This window comes from Xenopus laevis, chromosome 6S (genome assembly GCF_017654675.1).
Source record: "Xenopus laevis strain J_2021 chromosome 6S, Xenopus_laevis_v10.1, whole genome shotgun sequence".
NCBI classification, from domain to species: domain Eukaryota; kingdom Metazoa; phylum Chordata; class Amphibia; order Anura; family Pipidae; genus Xenopus; species Xenopus laevis.
In genome coordinates this window covers 135999832-136023652 of record NC_054382.1, presented here as the reverse complement: position 1 = coordinate 136023652, position 23821 = coordinate 135999832, and the positions used below count along the sequence as shown (strand labels likewise).

Genomic DNA, 23821 nt, shown 5'->3' with positions numbered 1-23821 from the left:
AGAACAGGTGCAGCAGAACAGGTGCAGCAGAACAGGCGCAGGCGCAGCAGAACAGGCGCAGCAGAACAGGTGCAGGTGCAGCAGAACAGGCGCAGGCGCAGCAGAACAGGTGCAGCAGAACAGGCGCAGGCGCAGCAGAACAGGCGCAGGCGCAGCAGAACAGGCGCAGCAGAACAGGCGCAGGCGCAGCAGAACAGTCGCAAGCGCAGCAGAACCCAAACCAGAACGTTCCCACCACCACGTGTCACAGATGGGATGAGGTTCTTATGCTGGAATGGTGAGTTTTTCTTTCTCCAAATGTAAATCACCTCAATTAACCAAAAAAGCTATATTTTGGCATCATCGGTCCAAAAAACATTCTTCCAGTTTGTCCCCATGATCTTTAGTATTTTAGGGGGAGAGCAGTGTCTACGTGTTACCCTGTCATACACAACATTAGAGTTTAATCTTCTCCTGATGTTGGGACTCATAAACATCAACATTGTTCATTGGTGGAGCCCAAACTTTTGTGACCTTTTCCAGCTTTATGGGCATGAACTTGTCTGTGAGCTCCTCTCACACCTCCTTTGTTGGAGCCACGATGTCCATCCACAATGTGTGAGATCAGACTTTGCTGGGTCCCCTTTCTCTCAATAAAACTCCCACTCACCCCTGATTGTCACCCCATTGGCTGAAACAACAGCCTCTGATTTGCGCTAATGCACACGCAGTGATACGTTTTCAATAGTCGCCCAAAGTTGCCTCACTCGTCTGGCCTTACCCTAAGGAGTCAATTACTTGTGCCACACACATCAAATACATGAGCAAATCGAATTCTTTGTGTTTCATTTGTGTAACTGTTTCCTTCATCTACTTGTAGGACTTGTTTGATAATCACATGATGTTTCAGGTCACATTCATATAAAATATAGAACATGCGTAAGGGTTCACAAATTTTCAAGCTCCCCTATCCTTATATACACACACAGTATAAGAGATGCACTGAATCCAGGATTCAGCCACGATTTGGCCATTTATCAGCAGGTTTCACATTCAGCCGAATCCTCTTGGCCAAACTGAATCCAAATCCTTAAAGGAGAACTAAAGCCTAACTAAAGAAGTAGGTAGAAATGTTGTACATGATGTTTTGTGCTTCTGTACCAGCCCAAGGCAACCACAGCCCATTAGCAGTAAAGATCTGTGTCTCCAAAGATGCCCCAGTAGCTCCCCATCTTCTTTTCTGCTGATTCACATGCTCTGTGCTGCTGTCACTTACTGAGCTTAGGGAGCCACTCACAATATACAGTACACATAGAATAGAAATGTCACAATATAAGGCTGATTAGTAATTAATACACATAATTACTACATGGCAGCACAGAAACCAGTGCAATTAGCATCAGAATTGAATAATCAGCAAACCTGTAGCATCAGCTTATATTACAGCCAGGGAAGCTCATTTTCTGCTGGATAATTAGTGACGAGCCCTAAGCTTAGCTTCTCAACAGCCAATCAGAGCCCACTGAGCATGTGAGTGTCACAGACACTTTCCAAGATGGTGACCCCCTGTGACAAGTTTGAAGTCCTGGATCATTGCTGCTATTGACAAGCTCAAACTTTAGCCTCGTGCAATAAGTTCACTATAGAAAATAGGCCATTTTTAGTCACATTCCTTTTTAGGGTTTAGTTCTCCTTTAATATCATGTGACTTTTCATCACAAAACAAGGAAGTTAAAACATTTGCATATGAGGATTTGTTTCAGTATTTAGCCAAATCTTTCACAAAGGATTTAGGGGTTTGACCAAAGTGTGTGTGTGTGTGTGTGAGCGTGTGTGTGTGTGTGTGTGAGCGTGTGTGTGTGTGAACTCATCCTGAATCAGTAGTATCAGTCGTTATGTTCAGTGCGGCATCACCAGAACTAACAATGATTTTATCATAAGGATAAAACTGATTGTGTCACTGTCTAAACTCAGCCACTGTGTGACCTCCCACATACTGAGTCTGTCTGTCCCAGCAGTTGGTTGCACAGCAGTTGGCAGTTGCAGAGCAGTTAGTTACACGGCAGTTAGTTACACGGCAGTTAGTTACACGGCAGTTAGTTACACGGCAGTTAGTTACACGGCAGTTAGTTACACGGCAGTTAGTTACACAGCAGTTGGCAGTTGCACAGCAGTTGGCAGTTAGTTACACTCACCCACTGGCAGTACCATTATTTTACTAAATGAATAGAGGGGCAAGAGCAGCGGGTGCCCCAATGAATTATTGCCCGGGCTGAAGAGAATGGGAGGGGGGCAGGGATCCTACAGGAAGGAACCCCCCAACACTAAACACTGTGCTGAGGCCCAACAGAACATGTTCTGGTCACTGGCCCCCCACTTGCAGCTCAGGGTCCCCAGAGGCAAAAGCAGGGGGTTCACACTGCCAAGTGCGCCAGACTTCCCTTCCCCACAATGTCCCTCTCTCAATAAATTGGGGTATCAGCACTGTGACTGGGGAGAAGGTAAATCGGCCTGCGGGGGCCACTATGGCTCATGAGTCATTCACTGGACTCTGGACTGTAGGTAACGGGGGGGGGGGGGGTATTTTGGCCCCTGGGGAGCCCACAGACTTGTCATGTTGACACAATGTTCTGGGGGTGTTGTATTGTCTCTGTGTACCCCAAGTTTATCTCCCCCTCCTTGGGGTCCCTTTGGTGCAGACCAGATCCTGAGCTCTCAGTTTATATTGGGCCTCGTGGAGACACTCCATCACCATTAGACTGACCCCTGATTGGATGAGAGTGAGGCTGCAAAGGCTGATTGTCATTGGATAACCCCCCCCCACCCTATAATAACATTTAGTTTTTGGGGATGTTCTACTTCCCCTTTGAACACTCGGTACAAAGCAGCTGAGCAGGAAACTATTCTCATTGGCTGATCCAAGTACAAGGTTGTAGGCAGGCTCCTATTGGCTGAGCATTTTGTTGTTCATTTCCCCAATCTGTGGCCCCTAAATACATGTAAGGGCCAATGTCATGAGATGTAAAACTGGGGCCCCAGGGGACACAGAGACAGACCAAACAGTTAATTTGTGTTCCAAAATCTCTCACGTCTCTTTATTCTCAAAACCCATTGATTGGGCAAAACCTGAACCCCCTGCAACTCCCTGCACACCTGGAAGACCCAAGCAGCACCAACTATAAAACGCCTGCCACCCACCTCCCTGTACATTGGGCTGACCCGCCACTTACAGGTTAATGTGCCCACCCACCAATCAGAGCTTGAGTCTGCACCCGCCAATCAAAATCTCGGTACCTGGACGGGGGCAACAGTGGAAACTGGGGGGGGGGTCTGTGGTGCAACGGTGAGATTAAAAGCAGCAAATGAGGGGCCCTCTGGGAGCCAAAGGGCCGTGTACTAAAGGGGCCCCATGCACCTATGAATGTAGTGAAGGGCCCAGCCTGTGAGGGGCAACATGGGACCTGTCTGTCATTCCCAGGGACCAATAGGAGCGTCAGTGAAGTCCCAGAATGCCACAGTTTGGGAGTGGCCGTACAGTTTCTGGAATGTTCTCACACAAGAGACTAAACGCACAGTTGGCAGGGCAGGTGGTGCCAAGATGGCTGCCCCACTACCATTTTCCTTAGTGAGCGCTCAGCTGAGTGTGAGTGTGGGCTGAGTGTGTGTAATGCCCCCGGGGGCCACTCAGATCTGTTGCCACTACACGAACCTGACCAGTCGCCCAATAGTCTCAGAGGCTTTAACTCGGACTGAGGGGTGCGGGTCCTTCAGCAGAACAATCAGCGCTGGAATAGAAGAGAAAAATAAGTCCAAACAGAACCGACTGTCATCCAGTTACCCCTCCCCCAACTCTGCAACTGCCTCTGCCCTGCACTCTCTCTCCTTCCCCTCACACACAGCCCCCCACGCTCTCTCTCTCATACACTACCCTGTACTCTCTGTCTCTCTCTCTCATACACAGCCCTGTACTCTCTGTCTCTCTCAAACACTACCCTGTACTCTCTGTCTCTCTCTCTCATACACAGCCCTGCACTCTCTGTCTCTGTCTCTCTCATACACAGCCCTGCACTCTCTCTCCTTCCCCTCATACACAGCCCCCCACGCTCTGTCTCTCATACACTACCCTGTACTCTCTGTGTCTCTCTCTCTCTCATACACACCCTGCACTCTCTCTCCTTCCCCTCATACTATCTCTGTCTCTCATACACTACCCTGTACTCTCGGTCTCTCGCATACACAGCCCTGCACTCTTTCTCCTTCCCCTCATACACAGCCCCCCACGCTCTGTCTCTCATACACTACCCTGTACTGTCTCTGTCTCTGTCTCTCTCTCTCTCATACACTACCCTGTACTCTCTGTCTCTCTCTCTCTCATACACAGCCCTGCACTCTCTCTCCTTCCCCCCCCACTCACTCTGTCTCTCTCTCATACACAGCCCTGTTCTCTCTCTCTGTCTCTCATACACAGCCCTGACTGTCTCCTTCCCTCCCTCCCTCACTCTCTCTCTCTCTCATACACAGCCCTGTACTCTCTGTCTCGCTCTACATCTGCACTCTATCTTCCCCAGTCTGAGCGGTAGGACAGGACTCAGGTTTCGGGTCTGTGCAGTTTCCAGTAGCCGTTATTATTATTAGTGGGAGCCACTGGGCAATTGGAGAGTTCCGGCCTCTTATTACAGAGTTGAGTGAGTAACGACCTCTCTGCGCTTCCTGCAGCCCCCACACAATCTTAGGGCCCCGGGGGACAGGGAAGCAGGTTAAACAGCTGTAAATCCTCAGACTGAAATACTCACAGCTGATTGGTCACATGGAGAGACTCTTGAATTATTCCCATGCACTGGCATTTATGGCCCAATAATGTGGGGCACTGTCACTTCTCATGTACAACATCCCCTCCCCCAGCCTATGGGGGGCACAAGTTTCTTATGCCCAGTGTGTATAACGCAGCCCCCATATAACACAGGTCAGACACACAAAGTGCAGTGACAGACAGACTTAAAGGTTCAACTTACAGGAAACTAAATGTTCCAGATCGACTTGTTTGGTCTGATCCTCCTGCATGTGCAGCACCAGAAACCCTGCGGAGAGAGGAACCACCTGTTACTGACACTCCCCCATGCCCTATGGCTCCTGTCAGTGTCACCCTGCAGTGGGCGGGTCTGTGCTGCAGGTTATTATTAGGCACAACAGGAAGTCATGTGATATATATAATTTACCTATAAAGAGGGGGGCTGCTGCACGGATATCGGGCCAGATGCTCTTGAAATAAGTTATGTTGGTCTGAATGAGGCGGGGGAGCAGCTCCGGGTTCCCTTGTACCTACAGACAGAGACAATGAGCAGCTGCACCCCAACTGTATATTCCCCTGACCCCCCAAAATCATCCCATGTCCCCGCCCCTCTATGACCCCGATGTGTCCGTACCAGGTGTTTGCAGACGTTATTCATGAACTCCCCATAGTGCAGCCCCCGCTCCAGGTGCAGGTGACTCAGGAACATGTCCGACAGGCTCTGGTTGTTCATATTGGGGGCGCAAATCTGCAGCGCAAACTTACACGCCTGGAGGAAGCAGAGACAGAAAGAGGAATTTCTCACCTGTGGGGGCAGGTCACACGGATGCACCACATGTACCTTGGGAACAAACACACAAATACCCAGGTGCTAAAGGAGCACCTTGACATACATACATATAGGGAGTTACACACACACAGGTGCATTACACGCATGTAGGACGCTAACACACACAGGTGCATTACACGCATGTAGGGAGTTAGCACACACACACACACAGGTGCATTACACGCATGTAGGGAGCTAGCGCACACACACACACGTGCATTGCACGCATGTAGGGAGTTAGCACACACACACAGGTGCATTACACGCATGTAGGGAGTTAGCACACACACACAGGTGCATTACACGCATGTAGGGAGTTAGCACACACACACAGGTGCATTACACGCATGTAGGGAGTTAGCACACACACACAGGTGCATTACACGCATGTAGGGAGTTAGCACACACACACAGGTGCATTACACGCATTTAGGGAGCTAGCACACACACAGCTGCATTACACGCATGTAGGGGACAGGTTTGCATAATCTAAGCTCATTGGAAACTAACAGAGAGGGAGCATGTGCCTAAGAGACACACATGAGGAAGATGTAATACACAGATACACCACACGTACCTTTACCACCTCGGGGCGGGGGTCCTGCAGGTGCAGCAGGAGGGTCACAAGGCCGTTTATCATTTGCTCATAAAACGCCTCCTCCCCATTCCCACAGCAGAACTTGATGAGATTCCCGAAAAGAGAAATGGAAGATTTGCGCAGCTCCGTCCTCTCCTGAAACAACACGGACATAGGAGGGGCCACGTCTCATCCAACCCAGGAACCCCCCAACCTCAAGCGGGCAGAACCCAGACCATTGGTACAGACTCTTCTCCCCATTAAGTACTTCCTCATCCCACAAACTGACCAATATCAATTCAAATCCAGAAGCACCAGGAGCCGTTCTTGGAGGAACACTGAGCCCCAATCAAAATAAGTCACAACTTGGCTGTTGGATGCTGGGAATGGGCCCCACTGACAGGTCTCCCCAGTTCTGCTACATTGACACAATGTCAGGGGAGGGAAAAGAACATACCCAGATGCCCCCAAATGATCTGGCTCTATGGTTACACGGCTCTATGGTTCTTTCCCCGGGAAGAGAGAGAGAGAGCAGTGGAGCAAACGAATAACATGGAGACCCCCAAAGGGCCCAGGTTTATCCTCATGGACTCACATGGTCAAAGAAGGGGCGGATCCGAATAGCCGTGTGAATAAGCAGAGAGCGGATGTCCTTCTCCTGTACAAATGGCAGCAGGAGGCACAGGCTGGACATGGCCTCTTGGGTGACAATGTGCTCCGGATCTTCTCTATCATCCATGGCGTTGATCATAGAGGTGAGAAGCTGGGAGCCGTGCTTACGGACCTGCACAACAACAGGATCATGAGTTTTGTACCATTAGTCCATTGCCAATACCAAGTCATGCCGGGTCTCACCTTATCAGGAGCTCCAGACGCCATATTGCCCAGTCCCCGTACGGCCAACATTCTCACAGTCACACTCGTGTCCTTCAGCCGAGCCGTCATGTTGTCCATTAGAGGCTCAATGACAAGGAGGTTTCCCAGGTGACTGCTCTGCAGGAGCTACAGGGTTACAGGCACCGGATTATCATTCTAGCTCAGACATTGTATCCCCCCACAGCAGATACAACTCCTAACTGCCACACTCCTCTAGCATCACCCCCATTTGCTTATCCGCCAACAAATCATCTGCCCTTGGATTGGGGGCATTTAAACAATAGTTTGGGGCTCCCTGAAATCTGGTGAAGTGTTGGGCCAGGTCCTTGTAAGTCGTGTAGATGGTCAGACAGTAGGGGCCCCTATTTGGATTCAGACGTTTCATTCTGCAGAGAGACTGGGACACTATGAGGAGGGAATCAATACACTGTCACACTCATTAGGGATAAAAGGGCCCAACTGTTGGGAGCAAGGAAAGAGAGAAGGAGGGCACAATAAATGCTGATAAATACACATACATTGTACACATGAAGGGCCACATTTGGTCTCTGGGGGCCCCTGCTGTATCAGCAGCTCCCAATAATAAAGAGAAATGAGGGGATGTGGGGCCAGTCAGTGGAGGGGTCTGAGATGAAGAGAAAGGGGGGAAACTTGCTGCTAAATGTGGCCCCAGGCCAGGGCTTGTCTCCCCTCCAGCAGATAAACAGCCCCAGCTACTAGTGTTACAGGATCCGCTTCCAGCACGGTGGAGATGGAGAATCAGTGGTTTGATCCAAGTCCAGGGCCGGTCCAGAGAGAGAGGAGCTTGGCTGGAAGCTGAAGGCATTTTCCATGACCCAAAGTCCTTGGCTCCGCTCAGCCGTGATGCAAGTTCTTTGTCTCCGTTTGTTAAAGGGAATTATCCTGGAAACTTCTAGCGTCTCCTGCACCCCCAAGCCAGAAGTAACAGGACCCCGACATTTTATCTCTCCTATCCCTATGCTATATATTTATATATCCCCTAACCTTATTCTATACTCTTATTATAAATATATCTCTATACATGACATTCTGTATCCCTAACCCTATTCTATACTCTTATTATATATATATATATCCCTTAACCCTATTCTATATTATATATATCTCCTAACCCTATTCTATACTCGATATTATATATATATCCCCTAACCCTATTCTATATTATATATATCCCCTAACCCTATTCTATACTCGATATTATATATATATCCCCTAACCCTATTCTATATTATATATATCCCCTAACCCTATTCTATACTCTATATTATATACAGTATATCCCCTAACCCTATTCGATATTATATATATCTCCTAACCAGGTCCGGACTGAGAATTAAAATAGGCCCTGGCATTTCAGGTACACAGAGGCCCAATCAGCCCACATAGAGGCCCAAACAGTCCTCACCAGCCCACTAAATACTGACTTTCTATGGCACCTTATAGCAGCCCCTCTGGCATTTGCCAGAACCCACAGATTGCCAGTCCGGGCCTGCTCCTAACCCTATTCTATATTATATATATCTCCTAACCCTATTCTATACTCGATATTATATATATCCCCTAACCCTATTCTATACTCGATATTATATATATCCCCTAACCCTATTCTATATTATATATATCTCCTAACCCTATTCTATACTCGATATTGTATATATCCACTAATCCTATTCTATACTCAATATTATATATATCCCCTAACCCTATTCTATATTATATATATCTCCTAACCCTATTCTATACTCAATATTATATATATCCCCTAACCCTATTCTATATTATATATATCTCCTAACCCTATTCTATACTCGATATTGTATATATCCACTAATCCTATTCTATACTCAATATTATATATATCCCCTAACCCTATTCTATATTATATATATCTCCTAACCCTATTCTATACTCGATATTATATATATCCCCTAACCCTATTCTATATTATATATATATCTCCTAACCCTATTCTATACTCTTATTATATATATCCCCTAACTCTTTGCTATAGTCTCCTTGCATGTGACATTTTATCTTCCCAGTTATACAACTATACTTTCATTATACGTCTGCTCACCTGGAATGCACATACACTATATGAACTATAACATTGAACCATACACACTCACCAGCAATCATTGGGACATGGAGCATATTCCTACCCAATGCTGGGTAACACAGGCAGCAGGGAACTATGGGAGATATAATTTGCCCCTCCCACTGCAGAGTGACACTGACTGGGGGTGGAGACTTTACCTGAGCCAGGAAGGCTGTGGCTGTGATTCGCTGTCGATCATACAAACTGCTCAGCGCCGGCTGTAGACCTTTGAGTATAACAGGGAGCTTGGGGCCGGCGTATTGTACCATAATGCTACACAGGAGGCAAAACAACAGCACGGTTACCCCCACGGGTACAAGAAGGGGGCAGTAGGGAAAAGCAGGGACATACAGGATTGGAGAGAGAGGGGGAGACCGCAGGGAAGTGGAGAGAGGCAATAGGAACATGAGAGGGAAGGAACAGGTGGAGTCACAGATTTTCTATATAAACAGTGTACTCTCAATAAAGTGTGTATAGGTGTGTGTGTGTATATATATATATATAAACGAATTATACACATGTTGATGTGCAACACACAAACACTGTTATACAACTCAGTATTCACAGCAACACAAACATCTTTCACTTGATCCAGTCAATGAGTTGGGAAAGAACAATGATATTCCCTAATATTCCCTTCACTTTCTCTAAAGGAATAACAGACATTTCATTTCTCCCTGGTTTGGAGTAGAATGTGCAGCTCCCAGTGTATTTGTCTGGATGGGAATAAAAGTTATTATAAGGATATGGAGCTTTATTGGAAGACACTGCTGTTATTGTGAGCACAACTGTACACCCCCCCTTTCTTACCCATCTCACCTGCTCAGAGAAGACACCCCCAAATGATGAGTCTCTTCTTTCTTCATGTTCTCCCAACCGCCTTCTGCTTCCAAACTGCACGTCACCTCCTCACTGCCCCCCCGAGTCAGCAGGAACTTCATCGCCTCCACCGCACAACTGCTCCAAAATCAAACAGGACTCAACAAATGCAACACATAATGGGGCATAACTGGCACCTCTTTACACCAGCGTATTAGAAAATACCCCTTATTCTTGCTGCATGGAATGACCCAGTCTCCCCTGTTTCTTGTCTAAATGGATTACTTGCTCTGCATATAAACCTTCTGCCCTATAACCTGGCACATACATTGGCACATACATTGGCACATACACTGGCACATACACTGGCACATGGAGTGGCAGGGAAATTACTTGCACAACGTTTATTATTATTATTATTATTAATGGTCTCATAACCCACAGGAACCCCCCAAATGGTCAGTAATGGTTTAGTTACCTGCAGGGGTCCAGGTCTCTGGATGGGGGGGTGCTGGAGCTTCTCCGATCCTTGGAAGGTCCCAGATTCTTTGGCAGTTGCACCCCAATCATTAGGCTGATGCGGAGAAGAAGGGTGACAAAGAGCTGGGGGTAAAGTTCGTGCACCGCGGGGGTGGACTCTGGCGCAGAGAGGATCTCACATACAGCACAGGAGGCCTGAGGAAAGGATGGTCACATGTCACATACTGACCAATGAGAGTCTGGAAGTCGTGAGTAAAGGAGAGGGTTATGGGAGCTGTGCAAGGGATTCTGGGATATGGGGTGAGGGTGATACAGACATAAGGGGAGATCTCCATACACTGCTGCTGAGTGGGATACAGGGGGGTATTGGGGGGGACTCAGGTTTCACGACTCAGACCTTTGGCTTCCAGGGGCCTCACTCCCACTCACAGATGTTACTGGGGGAATTAACCCTGTAGTGACTGGGTCGCTGCAATTAACTCTATGGCTGCTGAACCTAACGAGCTCTGTGTGGGGTCACCAAAGGTCACAGCCATTTCGGGTGAAGTTGCTGGAGAATTTGGTGTTTATTGGTGATGTCACAATGGGACTGACTTATCCCCATATTCACTGGTCTGGAGGCAAATGGGCAGATATAGGAGTCTATGGGCAGCTGAATGGGACCCCCCAAATAATACGCCCCAAACTGTCACCTCCCCGCTCCTCCAGTCACTGGCATTATGGGGGGGCCCTGATTGTGCCCATTGGGGGGGGGTAGGAATAGAGCCAGGGTCCATCAGGGAATGGGGGGGCAGCACTATATACAATGAGAGGGGGAAGTGGGAGTAAAGGGAAAGTAAACGGAGATGAGAGTGAGACACACCCGGACTCTGTCTGACACCCCCAATAACATTTAGGAAGCCAGAGGGAGGGGCAGATGAAAGCAGGCGCGAGTGGGGGAGGGAAACACCTGGATAGGGGGTGCATGGAGCCAGGGATTAACTGGAACAGGGAATAAAAGAAGCCAGACCCACGTTCCAGACTCACCCCCCCCAGTCTCCCTCCCCCGGTGCAGGAAATGAAGATGCGATGCAGCTGCGGCGTCTGGAATGAAGCTCCTGTTCTGCACCAGCTCCCCCCCCCCTCACTCCTCTAATAACAGCCCCCCAACACTCATGCACATGAACCCCAATACCCACAGTAACCCAGTGACACCCTGAGTAATATACCCAGCACCCCCAGGGCATAAACCCCCCCGTCCCTGGAATTGGTCACACTCTGTGTCTCCATCACATCTGTGTCACCATGCAGTGGGAGGGGCAGACTGTGTGTCCCATAATTCCCTCCTGCAGTGGGAGGGGCAGACTGTGTGTCCCATAATTCCCTCCTGCAGTGGGAGGGGCAGACTGTGTGTCCCATAATTCCCTCCTGCAGTGGGAGGGGCAGACTGTGTGTCCCATAATTCCCTCCTGCAGTGGGAGGGGCAGACTGTGTGTCCCATAATTCCCTCCTGCAGTGGGAGGGCCAGACTGTGTGTCCCATAATTCCCTCCTGCAGTGGGTTGGGCAGACTGTGTGTCCCATAATTCCCTCCTGCAGTGGGTTGGGCAGACTGTGTGCCATAATTCCCTCCTGCAGTGGGAGGGGCAGACTGCGTGTGCCATAATTCCCCCCTGCAGTGGGAGGGGCAGACTGTGTGTGCCATAATTCCCTCCTGCAGTGGGAGGGGCAGACTGTGTGTCCCATAATTCCCTCCTGCAGTGGGAGGGGCAGACAGCACAGGGGTGCAAGGTCACTAGGGGCACAAAATCGCAGATGCCGGGGGGGTACTTACAGCGAGGGGCAGGAGGGTGGCAACTCGTCCGGACACAGAGCTCAGCAGAGAGGTTTTGTTCTCCTTGTAGGGGACATCGACACTCATTTTCCCCATAAGCAGATCCAACACCTGGGAGGTTAGTGGGGGGTCTGAGGATAGCGCCCCCCATAGCAAACACGTCTCACTGAAAGGCACAGGGGGCAGATCATTAGACGGGGGGGGGCAGAATAAGGGACACAAACACAAGAAAAACAGTATGAGATGGGGACACACTGACACACTGACAGACAGACAAAGGGGTCGGCAGTTTAGGCTGAGAGAGTAACCCCGACCCAGGGCTCTTACCTGTCATATGGGAGGGGGCAGGACAAGAGGCTACAGACCACGGCCTCCAGATGTTGTGTGGCCAAAATATAAATAGTCTGGACCACGGCTTTCTTCACGTGAGCCTCCTGCGTCTCCTGCAGCTGCTCCTGAACCCGAGTGATGATGTCAGGCACCTGTGGGGCCAAAGGTTTGGGAAGGGTTAGGCCTCAAATCTCTTGTATGTGATTGGCCAATCCTGGCCTGCAGGTCTTGTCTCTAACTCCTCCTACTGAGAGTATTCTATAACCCTACAACTGGAGTATATAGATCCCTCCTATTGGGAACAAAGGAACCCGCCTACTGGAAGTATTATATTATGCCTACTACTGAGAGCAAATAAACCCGCCTTCTGGAAGTATCATATTATCCCTACTACTGAGAGCAAATAAACTCACCTACTGGGAGTGTTATATTATGCCTACTACTGAGAGCAAATAAACTCCCCTACTGGGAGTGTTATATTATGCCTACTACTGAGAGCAAATAAACTCACCTACTGGGAATATTATATTAGTACAACAGTGGCTCCTGGGTAACAGCTCCACCACATTTCCTACCTTGGCGAGTAGAATAGATCCCCGATCTTTCAGCAGCGAGTTCACCATGACGGTGGCAGCTCGGGAGCAGTTAATATCAGGATCAGACAATCCTTCAAAAGTGATGAAGAGGAGGCTGGTGAGTTGCTCTGGGGGGAGGCGCTTCCCAATTATCTGAAAATGACCAACAAGGGTATTAGGTGCCTCATTATTAATGGGGTGGGACAGTCCATGGAGGGTGCAGGGGGTGATTAAAGCAATGCCCTATGCTGGTTGTTTCATCTGCCCTGCTCCATCCCACAGGGGTGTCGGTGGTTCCACCTGAATGCTGGCTGCTCTATGGTGTTGGCTGCTCCTCATAGTATGAAGTTGGCTGCTCCTCATAGTATGATGTTGGCTGCTCCTCATAGTATGATGTTGGCTGCTCCTCATAGTATGATGTTGGCTGCTCCTCATAGTATGGTGTTGGCTGCTCCTCATAGTATGGTGTTGGCTGCTCCTCATAGTATGGTGTTGGCTGCTCCTCATAGTATGGTGTTGGCTGCTCCTCATAGTATGATGTTGGCTGCTGTTGGCTGCTCCTCGTAGTATGGGGTTGGCTGCTCCTCGTAGTATGGTGTTGGCTGCTCCTCGTAGTATGGTGTTGGCTGCTCCTCGTAGTATGGTGTTGGCTGCTCCTCGTAGTATGGTGTTGGCTGCTCCTCGTAGTATGGTGTTGGCTGCTCCTCGTAGTATGGTGTTGGCTGCTCCTCGTAGTATGGTGTTGGCTGCTCCTCGTTGTATGGTGTTGGCTGCTCCTCGTAGTATGGTGTTGGCTGCTCCTCGTAGTATGGTGCTGGCTGCTCCTCATAGTATGGTATTGGCTGCTCCTCATAGTATGGTGTTGGCTGCTCCTCATAGTTTAGTGTTGGCTGCTCCTCATAGTATGGTGTTGGCTGCTCCTCATAGTTTAGTGTTGGCTGCTCCTCATAGTATGGTATTGGCTGCTCCTCATAGTATGATGTTGGCTGCTACTCATAGTATGATGTTGGCTGCTCCTCATAGTATGATGTTGGCTGCTCCTCATAGTATGATGTTGGCTGCTCCTCATAGTATGATGTTGGCTGCTCCTCATAGTATGATGTTGGCTGCTCCTCATAGTATGATGTTGGCTGCTCCTCATAGTATGATGTTGGCTGCTCCTCATAGTATGATGTTGGCTGCTCCTCATAGTATGATGTTGGCTGCTCCTCATAGTATGATGTTGGCTGCTCCTCATAGTATGATGTTGGCTGCTCCTCATAGTATGATGTTGGCTGCTCCTCATAGTATGATGTTGGCTGCTCCTCATAGTTTATTGTTGGCTGCTCCTCATAGTATGATGTTGGCAGCTCCTCATAGTATGGTGTTGGCAGCTCCTCATAGTATGGTGTTGGCAGCTCCTCATAGTATGGTGTTGGCTGCTCCTTATAGTATGATGTTGGCTGCTCCTCATAGTATGATGTTGGCTTCTCCTCATAGTAGTGTTGAAGGATGTTTTTATTTACTTGTATATGGGGGGGGGCTGATACATAGAGAAGCTCCCTCAGTGTATGTGACCTGACAGAACCTGCAAGTACTATAAGCCTGGGAACACTGGCTCATCATGTACTACACTGAATGAGCTCTACTTGCCCCTTCCTTGGGCTTTTCTTGAAGATGTCCATGAATATGAAATGCAACTCCCAGCCCTACACTTCCATGTGAAGCTACAGGGAGTCCAGTCCAGCTCATACACCCAAAAAAAACCTCCCAGTGCAGATTGTGGGTGAGGATAGCAGGATGGGGGTACGGGACGGCACATTGTGGGGGGAGACTTACCATCGCCACGTTGAAGCACGTGTGGTACAAGACGCTCGGGTCTGGTTTCTGGAGGCCCTGCTTGAAGCTCTGAAGCTTCTCCACCAACTCATCTTTGTGATCTGGGGCAAATCCTGCAGGGACAGGAGACACGGGGCAATAAGTGAGGGCAACAAGGTAACGGTGAGAGGAGGAACGGGTGCAGCCCCCCCCCCATGGCACATAGTCTCACCTTCATATCTCAGCTGGATGTAGAGCAGGTAGTAGATACAGTCCACCGTGTGCTGGCGGACGGAGGCCACAGAGTCTGAGCAGCGAGGAGAGATCTTCCCAATCAGAAGCCCCAGGTTGTAAAATGGCACCATGGCCTGATGGGAGAGAAGTAGTAGCGTTTAACTCCCTGCAGCCAGAGCTCCCAGGGAATCCTGACAGTGAGCAACACACACGCAGCTACTCACATTAACATTGAGCTTGTGTAGGTAGCACTCCAGCAGGGCGGCGCTCACTTCCATGGCCCGATCCCTCTCATGTTCTTTACTTGATTTGATCCAGGGCCCCAGGACCTGTCACATACACATTGAGTGAGTATAACAGTACAACAGAGAGTAAGTAGCACATTGTGTGAGTATAACAGTACAACAGAGAGTAAGTGGCACATTGTGTGAGTATAATAGTACAACAGAGAGCAAGTGACACATTGTGTGAGTGTAACGGTACAACAGAGAGTAAGTGACACATTGTGTGAGAATAACTACAACAGAGAGTAAGTGACACATTGTGTGAGAATAACTACAACAGAGAGTAAGTGACACATTGTGTGAGAATAACTACAACAGAGAGTAAGTGACACATTGTGTGAGAATAACTACAACAGAGAGTAAGTGACACATTGTGTGAGAATAACAGTACAACAGAGAGCAAGTGACACATTGTGTGAGTGTAACGGTACAACAGAGAGTAAGTGACACATTGTGTGAGAATAACTACAACAGAGAGTAAGTGACACATTGTGTGAGAATAACAGTACAACAGAGAGCAAGTGACACATTGTGTGAATATAACGCTACAACAGAGAGTAAGTGGCACATTGTGTGAATATAATGGTACAACAGAGAGTAAGTGGCACATTGTGCGAGTATAACGGTACAACAGAGAGTAAGTGGCACATTGTGTGAGTATAACAGTACAACAGAGAGTAAGCGGCACATTGTGTGAATATAACGGTACATCAGAGAGTAAGTGACACATTGTGTGAGTATAAAATTACTCCTTAGAGAACTTGGCCTAACTGTTACAGTCAGAGAACAAACCTGAAACATCTCCTGCAGTCCGTGTGGCGTCAGGTTCCAGAGCAACAGGCTCCGGAGTAAGTCCTTCAGTGCCTCCAGTGTTTCCGCGTACAGGGTCTGCATAGAAAAAGTCAGAGTGGAAGTGGGATTAGCGCCCCCAGCAGGGGAAACACAGCCTGTAGTAACATTAAGGGTAATAACGTGTGGGGGGGGGGGGGGTGTAAGGAGATTAGATAGAATAGAAAGGATGTGCAATAGATATAGAATGTGAGTCCAGAGGTATAACTGCAGTTGGTACCTGTATGTGAAACTCTCCTGGGGCCCCGGGGCCCACTGGTGGGAGGGTGAAGATGCTGGAGAGGCAGGTTGTGAGCAATTCTGATTTGTTGGCATCACTCAGTGGAGGCTCCAATTTACTAACAGGAATTAAGGAACAAAACAAATGATCCCCAACTCCTTCCCTCCCACTGAGTGTAACTGATCCCCAACTCCTTCCCTCCCATTGGGTGTAACTGATCCCCAACTCTTTCCCTCCCACTGGGTGTAACTGATCCCCAACTCTTTTCCTCCCACTTGGTGTAACTGATCCCCAACTCTTTTCCTCCCACTTGGTGTAACTGATCCCCAACTCCTTCCCTCCCCCTGGGTATAACTGATCCCCAACTCCTTCCCTCCCATTGGGTGTAAGTGATCCCCAACTCCTTCCCTCCAATTTGGTGTAACTGTTCCCCAACTCTTTCCCTCCCACTGGGTGTAATTGATCCCTAATTTGTGTATCAAATCATTAATTTCCCTGGGGCGGGCTACTGTTCTACTACTACAGAACATGAGCTGCTAATCAGACAGTAGGGGGCAGCACACACAGGGTAAAAACCATTATGTAGAGTTTTTGGCTCCAATACATTGAGAAGAGCCTCTGGTAGGGGCCCAGCCGGTCCCAGTGACAGTTAGTTGTGGGGCCCCAGTTGGGAGCGGAGGATACACCAGGTAAGTGCAGGCGACCAGAGTGCGTTGGCGCACAGCGGATTTCAGACTGTCTGGCGGCTCCGACTTTATAAATTCCTGCCGAGAATCAGAGACAGAGAAATGACAGTGATGAACCCCCAGGCCCTGCAGGGACCCCTCATGTGCCCATCACACATCAATGTACCTGGGACAGACGGACGACTGAGCACCCAGAAACTACACCTCCTCTTACCTCCCCAGCACCCGCCATCACTCACCTCCCCAGCATTAACCGTCAATCACCTGCCCAGCACCCACCCCCTTACTGTCATTCACCTGCCCCAGCACCCACCATCACCCACCTCCCCAGCACTCATGATCCCACTCCCACTCCCATACCCCCAGCACCCACTGTCCCACCATCACCCACCTCCCCAGCACTCATGATCCCACTCCCATACCCCCAGCACCCACTGTCACTCACCATCAGTTGAGACAAGAGCTCAGCTTTGCGGGAGAAGTGGAAGAAGCCGGCCTGGGTGCTGTTACTGATGGACAGGCCAATCATGGAGATGGTTCTAATGAGGCAGAGCTTGAGGGTCAGGTCCTGCGGGAAGAGAAGGAAAGAGACAGGGGAGGGGAGTGGAGAGAGAAGGGTTAAATTGTAGTAACCCCTTACATACAAGAAGCACAAGGCACTGGGTAAGGACAAAGGGAAGAGGAGCAAATCTAGGGTGTCAGCAGCTCTCATTCACTAATTCACTAATTTACACATCACTAATTATGGATTTGTTGCACTTCCCACTAATAACAAGGGAGCTCCCATTAGTGAGTGTGAGTTGGATCTGAGTGTGAGACAGTAAAGGGTTAACATGCAGTAGTGAGTAAGTGTGCAAGTCTCAGGCAGGGAAGAGAGGACTGAGCATTAGTGAGTGTGAGTTGGATCTGGGAGCTGAGTGTGAGACAGTAAAGGGTTAACATGCAGTAGTGAGTAAGTGTGCAAGTCTCAGGCAGGGAAGAGAGGACTGAGCATTAGTGAGTGTGCAAGGCTGAGGCAGAGCTGTAAGTGAGTGAGGCTGGGGAAGGAAAGGGTTACTCAGCAGGCGTGTGTGTTGCACGAGGCTGGCCTGAGTTTAGTACAAACCTGAGCTGTGTGGGAGTGTGGGGTCCCCAGTGAGTGATTGGGGGGATTGGAGCAGACAGAGGATCCGCTGAGCGGAAACTATTCGAGGCCTGAGGAAGTGCACGGACTCCCGGGACCCCAGTTAGTGGCTGCTGCTGCCGCCTATACACGGAATATTCACCAGCCCACTGGCTTCTCCATGGGATTATGGGGGTTCCAAACTATCATAGACCCCCCAATTGTATGATGTAAGCGTCATTGCACTACAGACCCTATTTCTCATCAGAAGTTTTAGGGCCCTGGGCCCCAACAGCTGGCCAAGTTGTAGATGAAGAGCATGTGATTGGCCAGGAGCAGGGGAGGGCAGTACACAGGAGGGCTCTGCAGCAGGTGGGCCCCCGTAAATATTTCCATCCAGGGGTTTATAAGGGCCGGGTCCCTCCAGCAGAAACAAACAGCTCCATCAGTCCCAGTGTGAGGCCCCTCTAGTGGTGGGACCAGGAACTGCCACAAATGCTCAGATGAGGGTCTCGCACTCACACAGCGGCCCCCCGGCTGCACCTCCCTTGTCTCATGAAAACGAAATGACTCTGAGGGGCTGATATTGAGGGGCAATTGTGCATCAGACATATTCCCTCTGTAGAGAGCACAGAATAGGGGTCACACCGATGCCCATGGAGGTGCCGGGTATTTGCACACACACAGGGGACAGCCCAGAACATGTCCTGAGATCTTCAGGGGGGCAGATACCCCACATGGGCCTTATTTAAAGGTAAATGAATCACTAGTATTTCTGTATTTCATGTACCTCAGCTGTACAGCCATTGGTCAGTCCCACGGGGCCCCCGAGTGCCTCACTGCACAATAATCATTGTTACCCCCAATGACAGTTCAGTTGCCCCTGAGGGATATTTTAGCTACACCTGGACACTGGCACGATAGGGGATCCCTTCACCCCCAACTATATTCCACTAATGACAACACTCATTTCAGCCATTCGGAGCTGAAAAAGGAGAAAAGGTACAGGATATACAGTAGATAACAGATAACCATTGTAATATACAATAGGATTTCGCAGAGCTTATCTGTTATCAGCTGTATATCCTGTGCCTTTTCTCCTTTTTCAACTCCGAATGGCTGCCCCCATGGCTACACAGCAGCTTGTTTATCTAAACTATAGTAGTACTTATCTGTTATCTACTGTGTATCCTGTGCTTGAATGGCTGCCCCCATGGCTACACAGCAGCTTGTTTATATAAACTATAGTAGTACTTATCTGTTATCTACTGTGTATCCTGTGCTTGAATGGCTGCCCCCATGGCTACACAGCAGCTTGTTTATATAAACTATAGTAGAGTTTCTGAAGCAAACACAGCAGTTGTACAAGTGCAGGGCAACACTACATTATATTTGAATTATTTTGATACACTTTTTTGGCGTTATTTTTCCTTTAAAGAACAGGTCTAACTCTAGATTAGTCTGAAGTATTAGAATACTGTGACACTACATTATGATGGACACAGATCCAGGCATTATACAGTGATCACTCTAGATTAGTCTGAAGCACAAGCAATATAATATACAGACTAGAGAATCTAGATCAGCCTGAGGCCCAAGTAGTAAAGAGTCTAGATTAGCATGAGGCCCAAGCAATAGAATGTAGTAAATCTAAATACATCTGAGGACCAAGCAATTGATAATCTAGATCAGCCAGAGGCCCAAGCAGTAAAGAGTCTAGATTAGCATGAGGCCCAAGCAATAGAATGTAGTAAATCTAGATACAGCTGAGGCCCAAGCAATAGATAATCTAGATCAGTCTGATACCCAAGCAGTAAAGAGTCTAGATTAGCATGAGGCCCAAGCAATAGAATGTAGTAAATCTAGATACAGCTGAGGCCCAAGCAATAGATAATCTAGATCAGTCTGATACCCAAGCAGTAAAGAGTCTAGATTAGCATTAGGCCCAAGCAATAGAATGTAGTAAATCTAGATACAGCTGAGGACCAAGCAATTGATAATCTAGATCAGCCTGAGGCCCAAGCAGTAAATAGTCTAGATTAGCATTAGGCCCAAGCAAAAGAATGTAAAAAATCTAGATACAGCTGAGGACCAAGCAATTGATAATCTAGATCAGCCTGAGGCCCAAGCAGTAAATAGTCTAGATTAGCATGAGGCCAAGCAAAAGAATGTAAAAAATCTAGATACAGCTGAGGCCCAAGCAATAGATAATCTAGATCAGTCTGAGGCCCAAGCAATAGAATGTAGAATAGGCTGAGGCCCAAGCTATAGAGAGTCTACATTAGGCATAACAATACGAGTTGTTCTGTACCTTATGGATATGGATAATGTCAGGTTATGTACTTACCTTGATGCCAGAGTCCCATGTGGTTGGTCACAAATGGAGGAAGCCCCCCATGCAAAGTATTAGTAACGGATGGAGGTGGAATGGTTAATACTGAAGCATTATAGAGATTTAGAGCAAATAATACCTCTACCTGATACTACATGGGGTAAATGCAAGTTCCTCCCACAGGCCAGACCAGAACCAATTGCTTAAGTGTTCCAGCACAATTACAAGAAAGGAGATTTTAAGGGAGGAGTCTATCGATTGGGCCCTGACAAGAGAGTGTAGAGGAGGAGCTTATAGGGAGGCCCGACAGGAGACTTTAGGAGAGAAGCTTATAGGGAGGCCCGGAGGAAAATCTAGGGGAGGAGCTTACAGGGAGGCCTGACAGGAGACTTTAGGGGATGAGCTTATAGGGAGGCCTGACAGCAGCATGGAATTAGCTGGCAGTACCCACAGAGAGCTCTACACTACAGAACAGAGTTCCCAGCAGAGAGACAGTGGAGAGACAGAAGCAGCAGGAAGAGAACTGTGACATTTGGAAGACTGTACCTTGGGCTCTACCTTTATCCCCAGAACCTGATGGGTCAAACCAGGAGAAGAGAAGGTTAGGAATGTACCATTTGGAAGCAGGTGGCAAGGGCAGGATTTCAGATCTATAAGAGGGAAGGAGGCCCGGTATGACTGATGCTTATTTATCCCAATAGCTGCCATTGAGCGCTCATTCACTTGGCCCCAATAATAGCCCCCAGGGCTGAGTTGGAATAAATCAGGAGGCTCCCAGTAGCTCTATGGGGCAGAGCAATAGGGGCAAGAGTGGGGCATTATGTCCATCGGTTATACCCAGTGCTCATTACCTTGGTGTGGAAGTAGAGGAAGACGTTGCGCAGGATGTCAGACTCAATCCGAGGAAGAACCAGTTCAATAGGAGCATAAACGCTAATGTAACCGTAACACAGTATGAGTGAGCTCTTAATCTTCTCCAGATCCCCATCAGCACGGTCCTGCAATGGAAAAAACATCAATAAACAGGAAGATGGCACCCCATTGGTATTGACACGCCCAATTGGGCATCACCACCAAAGGTTTTCCCATAAGCCCTGCAGTACTGTACCAGGGGTACAAAGAATTGCCCTAGTGCCCTCTACAGTCTGGAACGTGCGGGTATCAAAGGCAACACAGGCTGAGCTATGCCAAAGCAACAAATGCTTATAGAAGCTCAATCATCCTAGGGCGGGAGAAGCTCAATCATCCTGGGGCGACTGAAGCTCAATCATCCTGGGGCGGGTGAAGCTCAATCATCCTGGGGCGGGTGAAGCTCAATCATCCGGGGGCAGGAAAAGATCAATCATCCGGGGGCGGGAAAAGCGTAATCATCCTGGGGATGGGAGAAGCTCAATCATCCTGGGGCGGGTCATCCTCAGCCAGCTCTGGCCTATAATTCTTTCCTGTCCCAAGGCTGGTTGGGGTTTGCACACTCCCTGGGGAATTGATATTCCAGCTTTGGGGGTTCCTAAATCCAATAAGTCCATGAGACCCCTAATGGAATATAGAGGAGATACAACATCCACCTCTCTGTGTACTTGAAGCTATCTGCCCCTCTAATTCAGAACCACTGCCCCAACTTTACACCAAATGATACTGGCTCCAAGGTCTAACTTTTGTGCTACCGGTAGTAACAGATGGGCCCCTTTGGGCCGATTTACTAGAGCCAAGGCAAATCTGTTCATCTCCTTCCACAACCCACTGACGCTGAGCAGCAAATTCCTCCGAGAGGAAGCGGACGCCATGTTCTACACCCCCAGAAATCCAAAACTATGGAGCAGAACCAGCTCTGCTTTGTCCATTAGAGAAAGATCTGAATATCCAATTAACATTCCCAAAACTGTGCGTCAGCGCCGAGCGAACGGGGCTCAGCCTGTAAACAAGGGTCCAGCCATCCCACTGGTCGTCAGCAGAACCTCCCAACAGGAGCACACGGGGGCCACAGGCACATCAGGAGGGACAAGGCCATATGGTCACAAGTTACCCCCCACCCTGTTCCCTAATACAGAGACCCTCCCAGATATCTACTCCCTGCCGCCTTTTATAGAGACCCTCCCAGATATTTACTCCCTGACACGTTTATAGAGACCCTCCCAGATATTTACTCCATGACGCCTTTTATAGAGACCCTCCCAGATATCTACTCCCTGATACCTTTTATAGAAACCCTCCCAGATATCTACTCCCGGCTACCTTTTATAGAGACCCTCCCAGATATCTACTCCCTGCTACCTTTTATAGAAACCCTCCCAGATATCTACTCCCTGCTACCTTTTATAGAGACCCTCCCAGATATCTACTCCCGGCTACCTTTTATAGAGACCCTCCCAGATATCTACTCCCTGCTACCTTTTATAGAGACCCTCCCAGATATCTACTCCCTGCTAACTTTTATAGAGACCCTCCCAGATATCTACTCCCTGCTAACTTTTATAGAGACCCTCCCACGTGGGGCTCCACAATCCTTTTTGCATCTGATTGTGGCTCACTGGGGCCACATTGTTTGGCACCTCAGATCTAAGTGACATCACCATTATAGACTCATTGGTCATGATGTCATGCTCCTTGTTGTGATGTCAGTGGGAGGGCAGTTGGGAAGTGCATGTGATGTCACAGGCTTACAGAAAGGGAGCCTGGGCAGGTTGCTAGATGGGCTTTTGCCTAAGGGAGTCTTGTGCAGCACAGGAATAGAGAAAGCAGCAACAAATCACAAAGTATCTATTTCACCCCAAAAATGCTGGTGTGGCCCCTACCTTGAACAGATTGAATATTCCCATGTTCTTCTTCATGATGTCAGACTTGAGGAATTCGCTCAGTTTGTCCAGCGAGTCATCCAAGTGCCGCCTGGAGCAAATGCCAAATGCCATGGCCAAACCCTAGGGGGCAGAGAAGAGCTGCTACACATGCACACAATTCCCCCAATTTATATAAGGAGACCCCAATGCCCCCAAAACCAGTTACTTAACCCTTCCCACACCCTGAGCAGAGCAAGTGGGAAATAAGGGAGCAGGAACCTGTGGGACACAATCAGAACCAAAATACTCTGTCACCAAATGGGCTGGAAATATGTAGAACTAATCAGAAGCCAGAATA

At 48.7% G+C, this 23821-nt stretch overlaps 1 protein-coding gene across 3 annotated transcripts in view; it reads right to left on the bottom strand.

The window, feature by feature from the left end:
* Positions 1-3046: 3046 nt before the first annotated feature.
* The window catches only part of mroh1.S (maestro heat-like repeat family member 1 S homeolog), a 43492-nt gene continuing 22717 nt past the window's right edge, over positions 3047-23821 (bottom strand). For 2 of the 3 annotated variants that reach the window (XM_041568230.1, XM_018224007.2), the window contains exons 20-42: positions 23482-23604; positions 21541-21687; positions 21236-21262; positions 17701-17823; positions 17254-17333; positions 16570-16687; positions 16293-16388; positions 15441-15545; positions 15215-15350; positions 15004-15116; positions 13186-13338; positions 12608-12762; positions 12281-12446; positions 10467-10663; positions 9989-10126; positions 9328-9442; positions 7030-7176; positions 6770-6958; positions 6175-6330; positions 5403-5537; positions 5196-5298; positions 4992-5057; positions 3047-3764 (exon numbers count right to left, since the gene is read on the bottom strand). In XM_041568230.1, the coding sequence (XP_041424164.1) occupies positions 3679-3764; positions 4992-5057; positions 5196-5298; positions 5403-5537; positions 6175-6330; positions 6770-6958; positions 7030-7176; positions 9328-9442; positions 9989-10126; positions 10467-10663; positions 12281-12446; positions 12608-12762; positions 13186-13338; positions 15004-15116; positions 15215-15350; positions 15441-15545; positions 16293-16388; positions 16570-16687; positions 17254-17333; positions 17701-17823; positions 21236-21262; positions 21541-21687; positions 23482-23604 (2874 nt within the window). In that variant the 3' untranslated portion in view covers positions 3047-3678. The remainder of the gene's footprint in view (positions 3765-4991; positions 5058-5195; positions 5299-5402; positions 5538-6174; positions 6331-6769; positions 6959-7029; positions 7177-9327; positions 9443-9988; positions 10127-10466; positions 10664-12280; positions 12447-12607; positions 12763-13185; positions 13339-15003; positions 15117-15214; positions 15351-15440; positions 15546-16292; positions 16389-16569; positions 16688-17253; positions 17334-17700; positions 17824-21235; positions 21263-21540; positions 21688-23481; positions 23605-23821) is intronic. The other variant, XM_018224008.2, reaches the window with a different exon arrangement.